Source organism: Nothoprocta perdicaria, unplaced genomic scaffold (genome assembly GCF_003342845.1).
Source record: "Nothoprocta perdicaria isolate Ctin4 unplaced genomic scaffold, notPer1 scaffold_162, whole genome shotgun sequence".
NCBI classification, from domain to species: Eukaryota; Metazoa; Chordata; class Aves; order Tinamiformes; family Tinamidae; genus Nothoprocta; species Nothoprocta perdicaria.
In genome coordinates this window covers 526,165-543,878 of record NW_020454783.1, presented here as the reverse complement: position 1 = coordinate 543,878, position 17,714 = coordinate 526,165, and the positions used below count along the sequence as shown (strand labels likewise).

The 17,714-nt window shown below is 39.6% G+C and overlaps 1 protein-coding gene across 1 annotated transcript in view; it reads left to right on the top strand.

Annotated features, from left to right (window-relative positions):
- Nucleotides 1-17,714, top strand: part of SULF1 (sulfatase 1) — a 62,150-nt gene that overhangs the window by 9,667 nt on the left and 34,769 nt on the right. Inside the window, exons 4-5 of the mRNA XM_026035590.1 lie at nucleotides 8,848-8,999; nucleotides 11,004-11,173. Of these exons, the coding sequence (XP_025891375.1) occupies nucleotides 8,848-8,999; nucleotides 11,004-11,173 (322 nt within the window). The remainder of the gene's footprint in view (nucleotides 1-8,847; nucleotides 9,000-11,003; nucleotides 11,174-17,714) is intronic.

The window sequence follows — 17,714 nt, the reverse complement described above, 5'->3', positions numbered from 1 at the left end:
AGAGAAGAGAAGAGAAGAGAAGAGAAGAGAAGAGAAGAGAAGAGAAGAGAAGAGAAGAGAAGAGAAGAGAAGAGAAGAGAAGAGAAGAGAAGAGAGAAACCCACCCTGGAGATCTTCAGAAAAATTAGACATTTGTTTTCATTACATAGGCTCACGTTGAGAGGGGATGGGGACAATCTATAATTACTTCCAAATTTTGTGGAAAATATGAGAAAAACCTGAGATTTCTTTTTTTGCTTTGTGGTTTCTAATGTCTATAGACATTCCCTTCAGCAACTTATATTTGAATCTTTTATTCATATTCATTAGATACAGGAGTTCGGACATTTGCTTAACACTTTCCAATGTTTTGGTTAGTTATTTGCTGTTCTTCCAATATTGCCGTTAGCACTGTAACTTTTTTTTTTATCTTCTGCTTTCTGTCCTAGCCCTCCAATATTTAGTCTTTCCTCTCAGATCTGCCCTTTTGCAGTGTCAGTTCCCACTGACACTCAGCTACACAAATATAAATGAAATATCCAGGACTGAACTACATGAACCTTGGCTTCCCTCATAGGAAAGGAGAGTTGTGCTACATATTAATAACTGAGCAGTAACTGAGTCAATTTTTAATATTTTAGAAAACAGTCACAGCAGGAGTACAGTCAGTATACAGCAAACATAAATGTAATGATTACTTTTTTTGTTCAGTAGTGCATTACACTTCCTATACTATAGTATTTTACATTCTTACCAGATTGGGTTTTATCCCTTTGCATACATGACCAGGAATGTAAGTCTAAAATTCTAACCCTGACTTAACATGCACATGCATCTCACTGCTTAATGCTACTTCATGAAACAATTACCTTCTAATACTCACTCTTTTAGCCCCTTACAGGCAKGGAACCCATGGAGGAGAGAGCAGGAGTCTGCTGTGTCTCAGCAGCCATTGGCAGACTTGCAGGACGTGACAAAGTTAGGACCAGATTCTCCATTACAGAATGCTGCTTGAAAGAACAAAGATCTCCAAATTAGTCCAATACTTGCTTGCTTAGATTTTTTTTTATTATTGTTCTTCTAGAAGGCATATTTCACAATATTTTATTCCTTGCTGTAAAGGATCAATCAGTTAGAATAACATTCTTGCAAAGCTGATCTCATTCTCAGGCTTTCATGGGGCAGAAATGTCAAAAATAGCAATGTTGAACAAAATGGATATTAATATATAAATACCAGTTTTTGCAAAACTCAAATGCAAGAAGAGACTGGACATCTAGATGTCACCATATGACACGTTTTGACGTCATTCACAGACTTCTGCATGGTGATGCACAAAGCTGGTCGCTTGCTGGACATGTAGCTAATAACCGGTCATGTTGGCTTCTGATGCATACCAGTTAGCATCTGTCAATTCTGGCTATTTTCTTATCTCAATGAACAGAGAACCAATAATACGACAAGATAGCAAGAGGCAAGAGACTGATAGACAGGCTTTTGGGGAAGGGGTCTATAAATTGTGCATCATTGCTTTTTGATATTTGGACCAGCTAATCTTTCATAAAGGGTGCAAAATGTCCCCCTTTCGAAGGTGTGGTTCGACAATACATTTCCTCAGAGGCAAAGCCTGCAGTGTTTCCTGTTCACAGCCTTGCAGTAAAAATCRCTGCCAGCACACTATTTTTATTCTGGATCGTTTCAGTGACCTGATTTGTAGTCTGCCTCACACTCCTTTGTAAAACTGAGATGGTGGCAGAATATGATATAGGGGTGGGAATGAGCAGGCGAGGAATGAGCCCTGTTTTTGGGAAGATTTCTAAAGTAAAAAAAAAAAACAGAGAACCCCAGGCTTTCAAGTTCTTTATTGATCTGAAAGAGGGGCACCAAAAAATTTAACTTATAAAAAATTTAAATAATTACAAGATATATGTGTACATCTCATCTTTCATAGTAAAATTTCACTTTCAGGCAAACTGAGAAACTTATAAGTAAGAATGAAATATGCTGAATACATTCAAATATATGAATTGCCCAGAAAAATTGAAATATGAAAGAGGGAAAAGGCCGGAAAGGAGTAAGAAAGGGATTTTCTAGTTCTATGGTATCATTTAAGTTAAACTTTTTTTTGGATTCTATCCAGAACCTCATCAAAAACCACAGCATGTTTGTCTACTTATGCTTAAAGCAGAAATCTGTGCTTTTAAATACACACAAAAAAACTTACACTAAAATAAGAAATATGACTAAGGCTACACATACAAGCAGCCCATTTAAGAAAATTTGGGTAGATCATTGCCTGTGAAATTATTTCTTCTTTCTTCTTCTTATGGTCTAATGATTGTGCTTCACTACATGACCACAAACCACTTTCATAGGAGTGAAATTTCCTAAATTAAGAAGAGGAGCGTAGGTCCATTCTGTCAAATTGGCATAGCATTAGCATCCATCCACAGCAAGGTCAGCAGCCAGGATGGGGTCACAGACCTCCTCTATAAAACTCTACTACTTTCTCAGTAGTCAACCAGAAAACTCAATTATTTATCAATAATATATTGCTATCACATGTAAGAAGGAGTTTATCAGAGCTATTTGCAGCTGTTTGCTGAAAGGAAGGTACTTAGGAGGCTGAGAACCCTTCAAGGCACTGTCCTGTCCATATCACTGCCCTATAGTGTCTTTTCTTCTGCACGCCTGGTTCCTTTCATGCTACACCATCAGGAGGAGTGCTCTACTCCTCTGTTTTCTCACCCTGCAGGACCATGTCTCCACCACTGCTACGAGMCTCATCCCCAGTCTGTCTGTCTGTCTGTCTGCCTGTCTGCCATTGAGCCATTCCCACCCTCCTTCGCCGCCCACAGCTGCTCCATCCTAACAGCCACATCCTGTTCCCGCTGGTTGACATCAGCAAACTCCTTTCCCAACCAGCCCAGCAGATCTGTTTTGCCCATCCCCTCGACTGCTCTATCACCTTTTTCCCCCTTCCTGTACTCTGTCAACCCAATCCTTGGTGAACATTTCCCACTCGGTGTGCCCAGGCCAATGCTGCTTTCATCCCTTCTCTCCTCTTGCGGAATCCCTGTCAGTCTCCCCACTACTTGCCCATATCCACCTCGTCCCCTCCACATTGCCATTGACTAATGCACACACAGATGGGGTGAAGGGATTGGTAGCAAAAGGGAATCAAGAGCCCTGTGTGCCCAGGTCTCCAGCACATGCAAAATACATTTTTTTTCTGTTTTTTTTTTCAAAACTGAGCAAAATTTGGATGGGTTTTCACAAGCATAGTAAAAGACACCTCCTAGACAAAGAGTTCATCATGTCTTTGACAGAGTTCATGCTCTCATTGCAAAGCATGGGAGCACTTTCAAATAAAAGCTCACATAATTTTTTTCAGATGCTAAATGTAATTCTTTTCCATTACTATGGCTTTCAAGGATGGCTACTGTGAGAGCTAAGAAGTTTCAAAAAAATTTTGCCTAAGGCAGACATCCACTGTGGAAAATTTCAGTTCAAGTATRAGAAAGTTATAAGCAACTGAAAACAGAGTCTTATAACGAGAAGTGTCAGACAACAYCAATAATGGAAAGTGCTACCAGCCTGGCCCATAATACAAGCTTTGTTAAAGGCATCACCCAGGCTAATGATTGGTGTATCAAGTTATAGGCTAATGCCTTTTGCAACTGCTGAGTTATAAAATCTTTAATGCTCTTTTTGGTTACAATGGTAACACTGACAGCAACTGGGAAAGACCCACAAAGCTGCAGAAGAAAAAAAAAAAAACGCAGAAAACCTGAGGTTTTCTGCTGTGGTTAAGTTACAAAACTGGGAACTAAGAAATCTGAATACTATTCTGAATACTATTCTTGGCAATGCCATAGATTTCCTGTGTGATTTTCGCTAGTTGAAGGTTAATCTCTGGGTGCCTCAGTTTCCTCGATATATTTCTGAGACAGTGCTTATTTAATTTCCTAGGGAGTGCTGGAATACTAAAGTGGCTATTTGCAGTTTAATGAAGTGATACTCTAATGCTTGGTAATCTTTCGACAGAAGGGAAAAATCAAACTTCCCAGTTTTGAATCTATCGCTTGCATAATGGGAAGAAAGCAAGGCGAAATTTACTGGAATAATCCTAGAGCTGCAGTTTTGTTAGGCTCTGTCCCCAAAAGCACTGAATCACTGTGTGTCAGCACTGAAATGTCATATAAACAGTGCTTTGCAACTCCTGTAAATGGTTTCCTGATTTTGTTAGAGGAAGTGGGCTGTCTACTTAAAGCTCTTGTCTGGGTCACAGTGACTAAACCTCATTGCAGCCTGCCTTTTTAAAGGTTTGGGTTTGTTTTAAATCAGAAACATTCCCATAAGCTTCAAAAAACAACTAGGGTATAGAATATAATAAAGATCCTTTGACCCATAGCGATGTAGAGATGTCCCTCCAGTGGATGCAGCACACTTCACCTGTATGCTGATCAAGCAATGCAGAGTGTAAGGGACCTATTCTACTGTGTAACACAGTAAAACTTTGTCATAAATGTTCATGGTATATGCTGGGGAAATTGTGCTGCAAATGGCAAGAAGTTGAATCACATTAAGTTACAGAAATCCTGCCTTCAAACCCCATGGGTACTCTGGGTTAAATTCTCCTTGTTTTGCACCATGTGCAGCTCCCTGGTTCTCTCAGCCCAGTCCAGGACTCATTAGCTAATTGCTAAAGGGAAAAGAACAACCTGTATTAAGGAATCTATTTAAATGGGATACCAGACATGTATATTCTGCAGCCATTCCTTTGACACATAGATAGTCTGTGTAGCTGTTCACTGTGCCATGTGTTGTTGTTTGCATAAACTTAATTGAACATACACAGGCTGCAATTAGCTTGATATGCTAAGCTACTCTACATGTGATTAAAAAATAACAATGCGTCCTGGGAACGGTTAGCAAAAGTGCCAGAATGCAGATAAAAACTGTCTTATTAAAATGCAAAATTCGGCATTTATCTTTCCTGTTATCCCTGTGGGGGCCATTACACACAATAATGAAAAGATGTCCTGTGAAATGGCATAGCTTTTTAATTAGTCTTTTACCCATTGAATCATAATCTCTGTTTTATTAATTACGAACAGAAATGGCTTCCTAAACCCCGTAACTGCTCAGTACAAGTGGCTTCTAAAGTCACTTGCATCCTGCCAGGGGCTATATCTCACTCAAACAGTGCTGATACGTGGGCAATTCAGCAAGCATCAAGCCAAAGCCAAGTTGAGGATGTGGGTTGACTCTATGAGCCAAGTACGTGAGGGTCCAGGGAAAACATTTGCACGTTATGGTGTCAGTTCCTGGGCAGTTCTGTGACATATACCATATTACTTTAATTATTTACAATCCTTTGGCTAGTAAAAAACATATAGAAGACACACAGTGCTGACTTGCTGACTGGAATTTTACCCTGTGGGCACTACTGTGCTTTCTTTTGACTCTAGCACTTGTCCTCACACAGAGGGTGAGGAAGCAAATGCTGGCACTATGCTCCAGCTCTGATTCCCTTGCCCCATCCCACACCCAACGCTCAGAAAAAGCTACGGTAAAGTCCTCTGTTTTAGTAAAAGCCTGGCTTTTCCCTTCCTATGTTTATTTCTATCATCCACCTGAGCTTTTGACCAAYAAACCACCTTTCATTAAAGCAATCTTGCAAACATGACCCACTATCAARGCTACTACAGCCTCTCTGAGGAATTGGGGAGTTACTGTACCTTTGACATGGGAATGATTTCAATCCACAACAGGGTGAAACATCTATTTCTGCAAAACGTCACTCAAGGAGCTGCTTAAAACTTGACAGTTCTGAGATTATATTGATGATAAAACACTAAATCATTGCCAGCACAAAGGTGAATGGTTCAGGCTGTCAATCCAAATTCTAATAATGCACCAAAATATGGGAGTAAGGGGGAGCTAAGAAAACATTATTAAAGTTGCAAAATTGGGTAATCTACAGCAAGGAAATTCCAGAATGAATTGGCCCCCACCAACTCCAAGCYTCCCTTTCCTCTTTTTAAATTTAGTTTATCTCTTTCTGTCCCTACGCTCCAGGTCTTTTCATCTCTGTGTTTTATTCTGCAAGTTTTCTCTCAGGTAATGCCAGAATATCAGCAGAGGAGCAGCATACAGAGAGACTGATTGCTCTTTATTTTATTGCCAAAATCGAAATTGTAAGGACTTTGTCAGGCCCATAAAATAACACCCTATGGTGGCATTAAACTGAAAAGCTTAGCAAGTCTTTCCTGAGCATCTGTGTACTGCAGTTTTTCTGAGGTTTATAGCTTGGCCATTTTGGGGTGGATTTACACAGCCACCTCTGTTATTTACAGAGGCACTGCATCAAAACCCAGAGACACTAGGGCTTCTTATGGAGAAGCTTGCCAATGATTTTTTAAATGGGCAAATCCATTTATTTTTCCCTAGCCCTTTTCTTGGAAATTGCTGAACCGTTTGGCTAAAATGTTCCATAGTGCAAAATTCAGCCTGAGTCACATACTCATCATGGAAAGTATCATCACTAATGCTGTAAGTTTGGCAAATCTATAAATGGCAGACTTCAGGTCTCAGCATTAGTCAATCTAATTATAGGTGGGGCTATCAAACCAATTTACGTGATAAATCGCCATAACTTCTATTTTAGAGCTTGCGATTCTGTGATCATTGGCGGTGGCATGTTGGCACTTGAATCCTTTACAGGAGCAAATGGAGGTTCCCCAAGGTCACACAGTAGTTACTGGTGGACCTGGGGTGGCCTTCAGCAGACCTGAYGTCAGATCTTCCCCACAACGGAAGGACAGCCCTGTATTTGCTCGACTCAGCTATGCTTTCTTGGCCATATTGYTTTCCCATACCTCACTGACTTCTTCTGCCTTTCCTGCCTTTCCGTTCTACAGCTTCTGTTACCACAGTATTTCAGCCTTTACCCTTATACTTTTCTTGCACATCTGATACTCTGAGAGTTTCACATGCTTTGGCTGCCTTACAGAGGTGAGATTTCTCTCACCAGAGGTGAGTTTCCTCTCCATAAGGCAGCCATGCTGGGCATATGGTCCCTCCCCATGGTCACCTTCTTCATCTCAAGCTCATTGACTTCCACTTGGCATCAGGAAAAAGAGGAGAGGAACCAAGTTTCTTTCTTAGTGAATGCGGAAGGAAGAGCTGAAAGTCTTGCCTAGTGTCTGTAGGACTTGTTTATAAATTACATTCTACGTGGTAAAGGAAAGTAACATTATATATGACTGTAACCTCTGGGTAGTGACACTTTGCAGTTAGATGGATGGATTGCACCATATTTATGTTGCCTCAAGCAAGTTCAAACTATGAACATTTTGGTTTTTCCACCAGTTTTCCCAGGAAGGAGTTCCCCATACCCACATCAGTCAGATCCAAAGTATTTAAGCCCTTCCACAAATGTTCTTTTTTGGTTAGACAGTATGTGTCTGGGTCAAATGTGAGGTTTTCCAAAGTGACTTCATTTCCGAGTCGGAAGCAAGTAAGGTTGTTTGACGTGGGTCCTGGAGAGCAGCTGAGACTGGGAGGTCGCCTGGGATGCAGGGAGCGCTGACAAAGGCAGGGGAGGGCGATGCAGGAGAAGCGGGTGGTCCGGGGAGTGCTTGGCAGGGATGCTTATCCCTGCGGAGGGATCTCTCTGCTACTTGCTCCTCTCCTACAGTGTCTTACTTTGCCAATACCGGCAATGCTTTGTTCTGACTGCTTGGGACATAGGTCACAAAAACTGGTACTGGTGACTTTCCAGGGGCTTGTAACTCCTCCTCAAAAAAATCAAACAGAACTCAGACACCCAAATCTCCAGCATTACTGCATCTGAGCCAGATTTAAGAACACCCCAATAACCCAAGTTGCAGACCTGGGCAGGTGTTTTATCACCACATTTCCCAGTATCCAAGAAGTGGAAATGCAGCCCTGAGACATCCAGACTGACTTTATTACCGAGGCCAAAGCTACACATAAGCAACTAAACAGCTTCTCCAGCCCAGCTGGCTCTAGAAGCTCTACAGCTGCGTTTGCAGCGCTAATCCGCCCATCTGCCGCCAGCTGGACRGCTTTGGTGTCTGTGTGACTCCGGCATGAGTAATCCACGGCTTTCTGCAGTGTGGGGTTAGATACATCTCTTTCTACTTCCTTCCAGGAGAGGTAGCAGGAGTACCTGCAGACACTCTTAGGCCTGGTGGCCAATACTGAAAATTTCAGTCTGAATGGGATCTGATTTGTCAGCCAGAGATAGCCAAAAAATCCACTTATTTTTTAAACCAAAGAGAGGTGTTTTACCCTCAAGTCTTTGATTTTTTCTTTAGCTTTGCCTTAGAGAAGCTGTGGTAATGGAGCAGGGCAGGGATTCCCTCCTTATCTTCCCAAATGAGGCCCAGCAGGATGGACATACAGAGTTCCCAGGCTGGTTATCAAACCAGGAAATGTAGCCATGTTGCCAARCCCAAATTTCCAAAAGTCAGAGGCCAAGCTTTGAAATATCATGAGATTTGCCTAAAACGACAACAGATATTCCTTGGAGGTTTCCTCTGGAGGTTGAGTTTTATTCCATTGTTAAGGAGAAACCATGAAAAACCTTGTGTGACCATTTGTCTCCAAAAACTGCAGATTATGTAAACTGAAGGCTTTCAATTCTAATAATAACTCTGGAAATCACCTATGTTAATAGGCATAAAAAGAATTTTCTTGATAAAGCAACTCCAACGCATTCTTAACATATAATTTTACCTCCATTCACACATGCTTTTTACTTAAACTAAAAGAATTCCAATTGCAAAGCCTCATGTCTGTGTGTGTTCTTTTTTTTTTTTTTTTTTATCTTTGCAGCTTTTTTTGGGAAGTACCTCAATGAATACAATGGCAGCTACATCCCTCCTGGGTGGAGAGAGTGGGTTGGATTAGTGAAGAACTCCCGCTTCTATAATTACACCATTTCTCGCAATGGTAACAAAGAGAAGCATGGATTTGATTATGCAAAGGTATTTTTCTAGACACATAAATGCTACGTCATTCATCTGTATGAAAATCACGTTCAGATAATTGATTAACCAGATAATTAATTAATTAGCCAGCCTCAACCAAGAAATAGAGATGTCATTTTCTCTTCAGGGCTTTTCAGGTCGACTTCTGTGTGAGAATTTTAACCGTGGGATACAAATAATTTTCCAAGGGTTCTTCAKTGTGGTCTGCTCTTTCTTCTTTCTCTCTAACTGGAAACTGTTGCTTCCATGGAAGAAGCAAATAATAAATAAAAGCCTTCCTTGARAATAACTGGGTGCCTTGTGCTACTGGATGTTAGCTGAGTGTTGTCAGTTATTACCCGCACAAGAAATCTTAGTTTGTTAATGCTGTTTTCCATTATACAGTGCAAAAAAAATGTGTGTCTGTGGTGTAAGACTCCGGATATGACTATGAGAATAGATAAGTGCAAGAATATGGCTGTTGGAAAACTTCAGAGCGTGTTTGTGCTCCTGACAAAATTTGGAAAGTATGCCAAGGTGACCTGCCCACTGCCATGAAGTTTCTCAGAAACAYAGATCGAGGCTTTCCAGCCTGCAAAAAGCAATCTGGAATTTTGTCAGAATGCAGCTCACAGAAGATGATACAGATGTTGCAGCTGTGGTTTCTGACCCATGTAATGAGATTTTATTGGAAGCTCACAGTGCCTGTTTCTGATTTCCCCACCCATAGAAATTACACGATGCTGCACGGTACTGACTACATATTTATACAGAGTTAAAAAAAAAAAAAAGAGAGAGAGAGAGAAAAGAAAGCATATTGGTTAGTTATACATTCCTTACCCATCCTGCCTATGGAGTAAGAGTAAACAGGGAAATACGAGTGAAACGGATGCTTTGAGAGAGCAGTCCTCCAGGCCACAAAACCCGAAATTATCAGAACCCTAATGCCTTGCGACCAAAACTGCTTCTGCAGCCCCAAGGGCCGCTCGCTGCCTCTTCCGCATCGTCGCGGAGGTTTGAACAGCCAGGCCACGGCGCTTGCTCCAGGGGCAGCACGGACGAGGGCCGGGGGAGCGAGAAGGTCACAGCTGGCCGGCTGGTCCCCGCACCGCCGCGCCACGCAGACCTTGTCCCTCAGGCTCTGCTTGTGCAGCTGTTCAAGGCCGTGGATCCACAACATGTGATTAGTCATGCCTCGAAGTGCTTGAAATTGCAAACATCGTCTCAGCGCTTTCTCAATGAAGCTCACAGCAGACCTCCAGGCCAACAGTGAATGCTTAGAGGTGGCAGGTGGTTTAATTTAAGTTTTCATCTTTTTTTTTTTTTTCCTGAGTTCTATTTCCTCCCTTCCCCTCATAGGCTTCCATTTGCCACCTTGGCTGTGGGTTAAGCTGGTTTATTAGCAAGTCACAACCTTAATCTCAGCAGCTGCCCTGTTTAAAGTTGTCCCATTAAAAGAGCAGAGCCTGCAGGAATTTGACTGCTCCCTGTATTTGTGTTTGCCATTTCTCCAGTAAAGATTTCTGTAATACATTGATTGTAGATTTCACCCACTTTATCTAAAAATAAGAATATTACTGGAGCAAAAAAACCCACAGAATTAGTGGAAATGTGAATGGAAAGCTATCCTAAGAGTGAATTATTTCTTGCACTTAGGAGGCATTACTTGATGAAAGTGTTTTATCAATGAAATTTAAGAGGGATATTGTGTCAGTACAATCCATCATTTCAACTGCTGCTTAATATTATAGTGTGAAATATGGCAATTGTATTTATTTAATACAATCTGCTATATTTTACAAAATGTCTTTTCATTTTATGTGATCTTGTCTACTTAAGAAAGTAATTACTGCCCAGTCTCCTCTGTGCTCTTTAGGCTTGTATGTCCCTTTGATGGTTTGCTTTTACTTCCTGGTCTAGGCTTTAATGAGGACTTGAAAATAACGTAATAACATGATAGTTATGTGATCTAATTAATCATGCGCTTTGTAACTTTTGCTTTGTGTTAAATGTATGTTACAGGACTACTTCACAGACCTAATCACTAACGAGAGCATTAATTACTTCAGAACGTCTAAGAGGATATATCCCCATAGGCCCATAATGATGGTCATCAGCCATGCTGCTCCCCACGGCCCAGAGGATTCTGCGCCACAGTTTTCCGAGCTCTATCCCAATGCTTCGCAGCATATGTAAGTGAAAACCAGGCGCTGCCAAAACAGCTCCTTATATTTGCTTTTTGTGAGGTATTTGCTTGCAGAGGGATTAAAAGAACAGAGAATTCCAATACAAGAAGCCCATACGGAGTGGTGAATTTTTGCTTGTATGTTTTGCTGTGCTTGTTCCTTTTGGAAAGGAGAGTGACAGGCTTTACCATTATTAAAGCGGAGAGAAGCTCTTTTTTCTCCTGGGAAGTTGAGGGAGATTAAAAGGTCAGTATTTGGCTTTGTAAGGGCAGCTTCTTACAATACCCTGAAAATATGTAGTTACAGGTCAGGATCTGTTAGAAAGATATTACTTCCTTCATGTTCCTTCAGACATGTGTTTCCTGAGCTTTAACTAAGCAAATGCATTTTTGTAGCTTTTGAGAGCACCAATTTGTTTACAGACTAGATACTGACAGTTTGCTGAAGAGCCTATCAATATGCATTTTTAAATAACATGCTAACCTTTGCTGGTGATATAATAGAAATTTGTMATGTAGTCTAGAAAACTCAGGCCAGCTTCAGGTAAAAAGTAGAAAATAACCCTGGGTTCTACAACTTTCACTCTACCTTGGATGGCCGTCTATCATGGGTATATGGACAATCTTCCCACAGAATACCTTTGTGCCTCCTGCCAGACAGAAAAAAATACATATATGTTAGCTGGATTTTACAATGATTTTCTCCCTGAAAATTAGAAGAAATCAGCTCTATCACACTTTGCAAAGGCTCTGTGGTCTACAAATTGCATTTTGGACACTTTGCACTTACTCACACTCATTTGTGCATTATTTGTAGTTATATTAACTAGCTTAAAATTGCAAATAGCAGCTATCATGCATAAACTGATCATTATTTGAGGTGAGAGATATGCTCTTCATGGCAGATAGTTAAATACTTGTTAGTCTGTAATTTTTTGGTCTCTTGGCTGGTACTTTCAAGACATGTTACTTTCCCTGACCTTATCTTTTTAACTCTATCTTTCTTATCTTGTGTTCTCTATGTTCCCACATTCCTGAGATGCTAGACTTTGCAAGTAATGCAAACCACTCATCAATGCTTCATAGTTATTAGGTATTTGGAATAATTCCTAACTTTGTGCAGCAGTGATGGGATTGTTATTTTTGTAAATATTTGCTTGAATAGGCAACAGGTTCTTGTGTTCTTCATCCTGAAGAATTGGTATTGCCTTATTTTTGGCCAAAAGTGAAGTTAGGTAGACTTAACATAGAAGCTCTCATTCTAGGTTGCTGTATCTTGCTAGCTAAGTTCCCTGAGATATAAGCTCCAGTAGAAAGCAGCAGAGAATGCTTCAGAAAAAGCCAAGAGAGATTCCTTTCATCCTGCTCTTACAGCGTTTGGAAGTCGTTGGTTAAGGTGAAGCAGCTAGGCTGTTGTGTCCCATTTTCTTTGAATCGGTCTGATTTCTTTTGGCCATAGGCAGTCACATTGCCCTGTGGCAACAAATTCACAATTTCAGTCTGTACTGTGTGCTCAGAACACTAACTTTTCTTTAAACTCATGGCTTGCCTACATCACCAGTTTTTCCCTTCCTGTCCTGTGAGAAATAAGGAAATCAATTTRATAGACCTCTCCCATATCTTCTTTCAATCACCTCATTCTATAGCAAGAGAGTTTTAATCTATTTGTTCTGTCTCTAGTCAACAGATTGTTCATCATTTAACGGGACAGATTGTCTAGCCTTGGGCAAGCTCTTCTTTTTGCTGGGGACAATTCATCAGAGAGGAGAGTAGGCTTCATACTGTGTCAGCTTAGCTATGGGGGCTGTGTCTGAAGAAAAACATTGAATCATCATGTCTTGCCCTACCTCTCCCCAGGCCAGTATAACTCATTTTAGGCTCCATGCTAGCTGTATTCTGATAGAACAGCGCCTGTAGGAACTTGCTTCAATTTATCATGAGCCTGACACTTGGTTTTTTAGCCTCCTTTCTTATAGCTTGCGCTGCCAGCGCCAAAGGATTAACTTAGTAACCTGGAGTATGAAAATCAGCTGTGCCTCTTCCAGTTTGCTGATGTTGCTGGTTTCTTGGCAGCTTTCCTGCAAAGAGTTTCTTCTCTGTCTACCTGGAGAGGGACTTGGGAAATTGTTTTGTGTTTCTTGTTGTAGTGACTTCACTGCGTGGGCTAGAGTTCAATCTGAAGACTAAGAAATGAGGCAAATTGAAGACAAACTGCCAAATTGGGCGGCTGAAACTACCAAATCACTGATTCTCTAGCAAAAAAAATTAGTAACATGTTCTGCCTGAAAGATACAAGTTATGTTCTCACAGAAATATTGGGGCTCTGTGCGAAAACAGTGTGAGAACAATAAAATCCCTTCTGCCAAAGTTTGTGTAACTTGAACATTTAACCCTTAGATTTTCTTCCTTGGTGGTCAAGCACCATTTGAATCTCTTTTTCTGACCTTGGGTGACAGCCATCTGACCTTGGATTTTGTTTTTAAAAATGCAGTTGCTATATCATGTTACTGTAACGCCTACCTCCAACAAAGAAGGGAAAACAGGTCAAAAGCTGCTTGCTGGCTTTACAAACTGAGRTGGAAGGTTATACCTACAAAACAAGAATCAACATAGCCTGTCAACCACATGCGAGAGGAAGTTTTGCTTTAAAGGACAGCTGAGGCAGAGCCTTAAATTATGTCACGTTCTTTGCTGGTAAAATGCCTATCATTTGATTGGAAGACTCACTGTATAAATTAAAAAACAACAATAAAAAGATCAAATTTGATTAGAAAAAAAAAATTGCACTTGCATGTGTGCCAAGGAGAGTCACTACCGAAGGAAATATTCCATTTCAAGGAGGATTCTGCCCTCAGTATCTCAAATGTTAGGGCCTGCGTATCTTATTTTCCCATTTTAAAGTAGATGTAGCAGGATAGTCCATAATATTCATGAGAAATTGGTCAAAGAGAAAAAGAAAAGACATTACATTGTTATCCTATAATGTTTTCCTCTTCAGTACAGACAGCCTGCTAGAGAGGCACAAAAAGGCTCACAAAGACAGAAAAAAACAATAAAGTGTTCATAGTTTAGTCAATAATTTTAATGATTCCTCTTAATTCTCAAATGCTCCAGTTTAACCTAAACACAAACTGTATTGTGTTGGAAGCAATAGACATTCTCTAAACGTCCATGCTCTGTCCCACCCTTCTCATCTCTCCTCTCTCTAGACTGGTTCCTATTTCTGACAGTTAAAAGTATTTCCAAAAGTTTAGCTACTTGGTCCTGGCTATCACCACAATGAGTGATACATTTTTTTTTTTCTGAAAATAAATCATACCAGCTAGATATGCCCAACACTTGTTTCTATGAAAGACACTGAGTCTGGAGAAGATGTACTGAATGAAGCAGTACATTAATGCTGGAAGAGTTTTGGTAATGAATATCATCTGTTGGGGTTGCTAGACCTTTGGAAATGCTATTGTTAAATATGAARTTTTGACACAAAAGATGGAGCTGGAGGTGTCCCAGGCAGTTGTTACGGTGAAGCTTACTCCATCATGCAATGGAACAGGAAAGCTTTGGCTTTAAGGGTGCTCTAAAGCTTGAATTTCAGTTATGCTTAGGGCCTCTGGCGCTTCAGCTTCTTTWTGCCTTGCAGTGTGAAACAGTCTTGGGGGAGCTGTGAATCAGGCCTAACTGTTTATAAGCTGTGAAGTAAACAAACATTAGAAGCAAATATCAGCAGGAGGCAGGGTTACTGAAGAACATGAAAACTGGAAATCTGAAACACTTCTTGCTGCACTGAGTAAAAGACAGGCTGGCAGGAGGACTGACAACTGTATTTTATGATTACCTAGAAGCAGTCCTACTGTCAGGATAAATATCTTAGATAAAGCAATTAGAAATGGTCAGAAAGGTTCCCAACATAATGTGGTAAAAGGAAAATGGTCTTTGGGATGTGAGATAAAAGTTGCACATTTGGGGCGCCCACGAACCACCAAAGCTGAGTATCAAGCATCTGCCAGTTATGATGGCATTTCCTGTAATGTGGACACTTACCCATTAGAGGAGGATCATACGTTTGCATCTGTCACAAATCTTGCTATGTCTATGTTTCTTGTCACTGCCAGCCCAAGATCTACTTGGCATGGTGACTAAGAGGAAAATGATCAAAATCATGCATCTCATACACCATTAGAGGTGSAAGTTTAAAGATAAGAAACAGGGTCAGATAGAAGATATAACAACCAGATTTTCATTAGAAGAGGAACCTCTACAGCAGCAACAAATTCTGAGTTGCAAAGGCAATGTATTTAACAAACAACTTTTTTTTGCTGTTTTATCTTGAAGAATACCAGTTAGGCTACACTTCAGGAGTCAAACTTTCATATGTCACACCCTGAGTTATATAAATAGTCTTGGCTTTAAAGGAATACACTTTAATATACAACCRAAGTAGAACCAGAAATGGAATGGGGAAAGTCAACCTCATCTTTATACCAGCTATACCATCAGCCTCGCTTTGACTCTTAAGCTTGCCCAAACCAGGACTCCCTGCTTTCCAACAACAGTGTCTAAACCTGGAAGTCTATTTTCCCTGGAAAAAGCAATTCAGTTCCTTTTATTCTTTACTCTTTTTCTGAAGAAACATCACTACTTATGCTATATCTGCTACACATATTTTAAATAACAATATAAGTGCCAATTTTGTACTGGTAAAGATTTTTCACAATGAGTTTTATCATAGGAATTATTTAAAATATCGTTGACTTTTATTTTTATTAAAGGAAAATGGTCCCAGATCAATTAACTACTGTATTATTTTCACTACCTAGAGGACTCCCAATCAAAATAGAAGATTACCCAAACACTTTTAGGATGAATACAGTGGCAATTCTATGGAAGCATTCACAGTCAACATTTTAGGCAATATTTTTGTGAATATAATTTTAGGCTTTATTGAATAAAAAGAGAGAGGAATCAGTAGACTGTAAGCAGAGGCAAATGCAGATTTTTATTATGAACACTTTAACAAATATTTGCAAATGCATTTATTTCTTCCCATATCAACACCTTTTTAATGGAAATAGATTTAGGGCAAACTTCTGGAAAATAAATATTTCAGGGAGCTCTTAAAACACATTTTTTTCATGCATATAGCACAACTCTGTAAACAGCAGTAACCATGCTGAATCCTATTTTCCTCTTAAAACTGTAGTATAYCTTTTTGTGAAAATGGTTTCAAGAAGAGCTTTATTGCATTTATTTTGTTGAATATCACACAGAAGGCAATTCAGTTACTAGTAGAATTTAGTATAATTCATTTCTGAGTTTGATGACCCCATTTTAATATGTCCCCAGATACAAGCAATGGTTTCTCTTTTTAAAATTTCWTCTGTAACTTAGACACCTAGTGAGATGTCTTAGAAATTAAATAGGAAGCATACTTTATTTTGAACTTCGAAATTAAATATACAAGCACTGTAGGCCAGAGCAATTATTGTGTGTGATATGAAATGCATATTGTTCATGTAACTGAAAGTTACCTAGACCTTTTAGATTCAGGCCACAAAGCTGAATGCCAGTAAAATTCCTCTCCTATATAAATTWAAAAAAAAAAAMCATAATTTTAAGTAGATATTTAAATTGATATTTAGAGATAAATTAACAAAAGGTTTCATGCTAATTTTTTAATAGAAAAATGCACCTCTGCTTATAAAATATTTTCTCCTCCCATAACCTATGGAGCACTTGGTTATCACCATTCTATGCTTGTCTCTTACAGTCTAATGGGTGGTAAATAGACAATGAATTCAGTTTCCATGATGTAGTGCTAATAAAACAATATACAATTATGTAAAGACATTAAGTGCTAACAGAACTCAAATCATCCTTTTCCTAAGGAAATTGTAATTGAAGTATAGACAAGGCTAATTTAGCATCTTGGTTTTGCAAATGTACACATGGAATGATTGGTGTGTAAATTTATTCACTGGATAAATGCTTAYAAGATCTTATGGTGATTTTTTTTCCTCTTTCAGAGAAAGCAGTTATGAGAAAATACCTGACTGGGTTCAACTGGGGGATTTTTTGTTGGTTAATCTGGGAAATCAATTTGAAATTTTATGAATCTGACATTTTTTAATGTCCTACACGATGCCAGAGCAGATCTAACATGGCATCTTCACACACCATGTTCTGCCTATTATGTTATGGACAAATATAAGTGAACAACTGAGGGGTCCAAATTTGTCCAAACAACTATAGCCTACATGAATGACCAACAGTATAGCTTCTCAATGAAGTAATCATTTATTGCTTCTGTCCTTGTCTTCTCCACAGATTTTAAACACATTAGTCTCCACATTACTGATAWTTGTGAACCTACTTAAATCAAGGAGAGTATTTTCTCATGTTGTCTGCTTTTGTAAAATATAAAATGAACCCTTGCTCAGTTTCCAGACACACATTCGGAAGTTCAAGTGCTTAGCTATTTGCTGACCAACTGGCATGAAAGACCGAGTAAAGACCAATGAACAAGGGAGCTGTAACTCCTTGTCAGATTT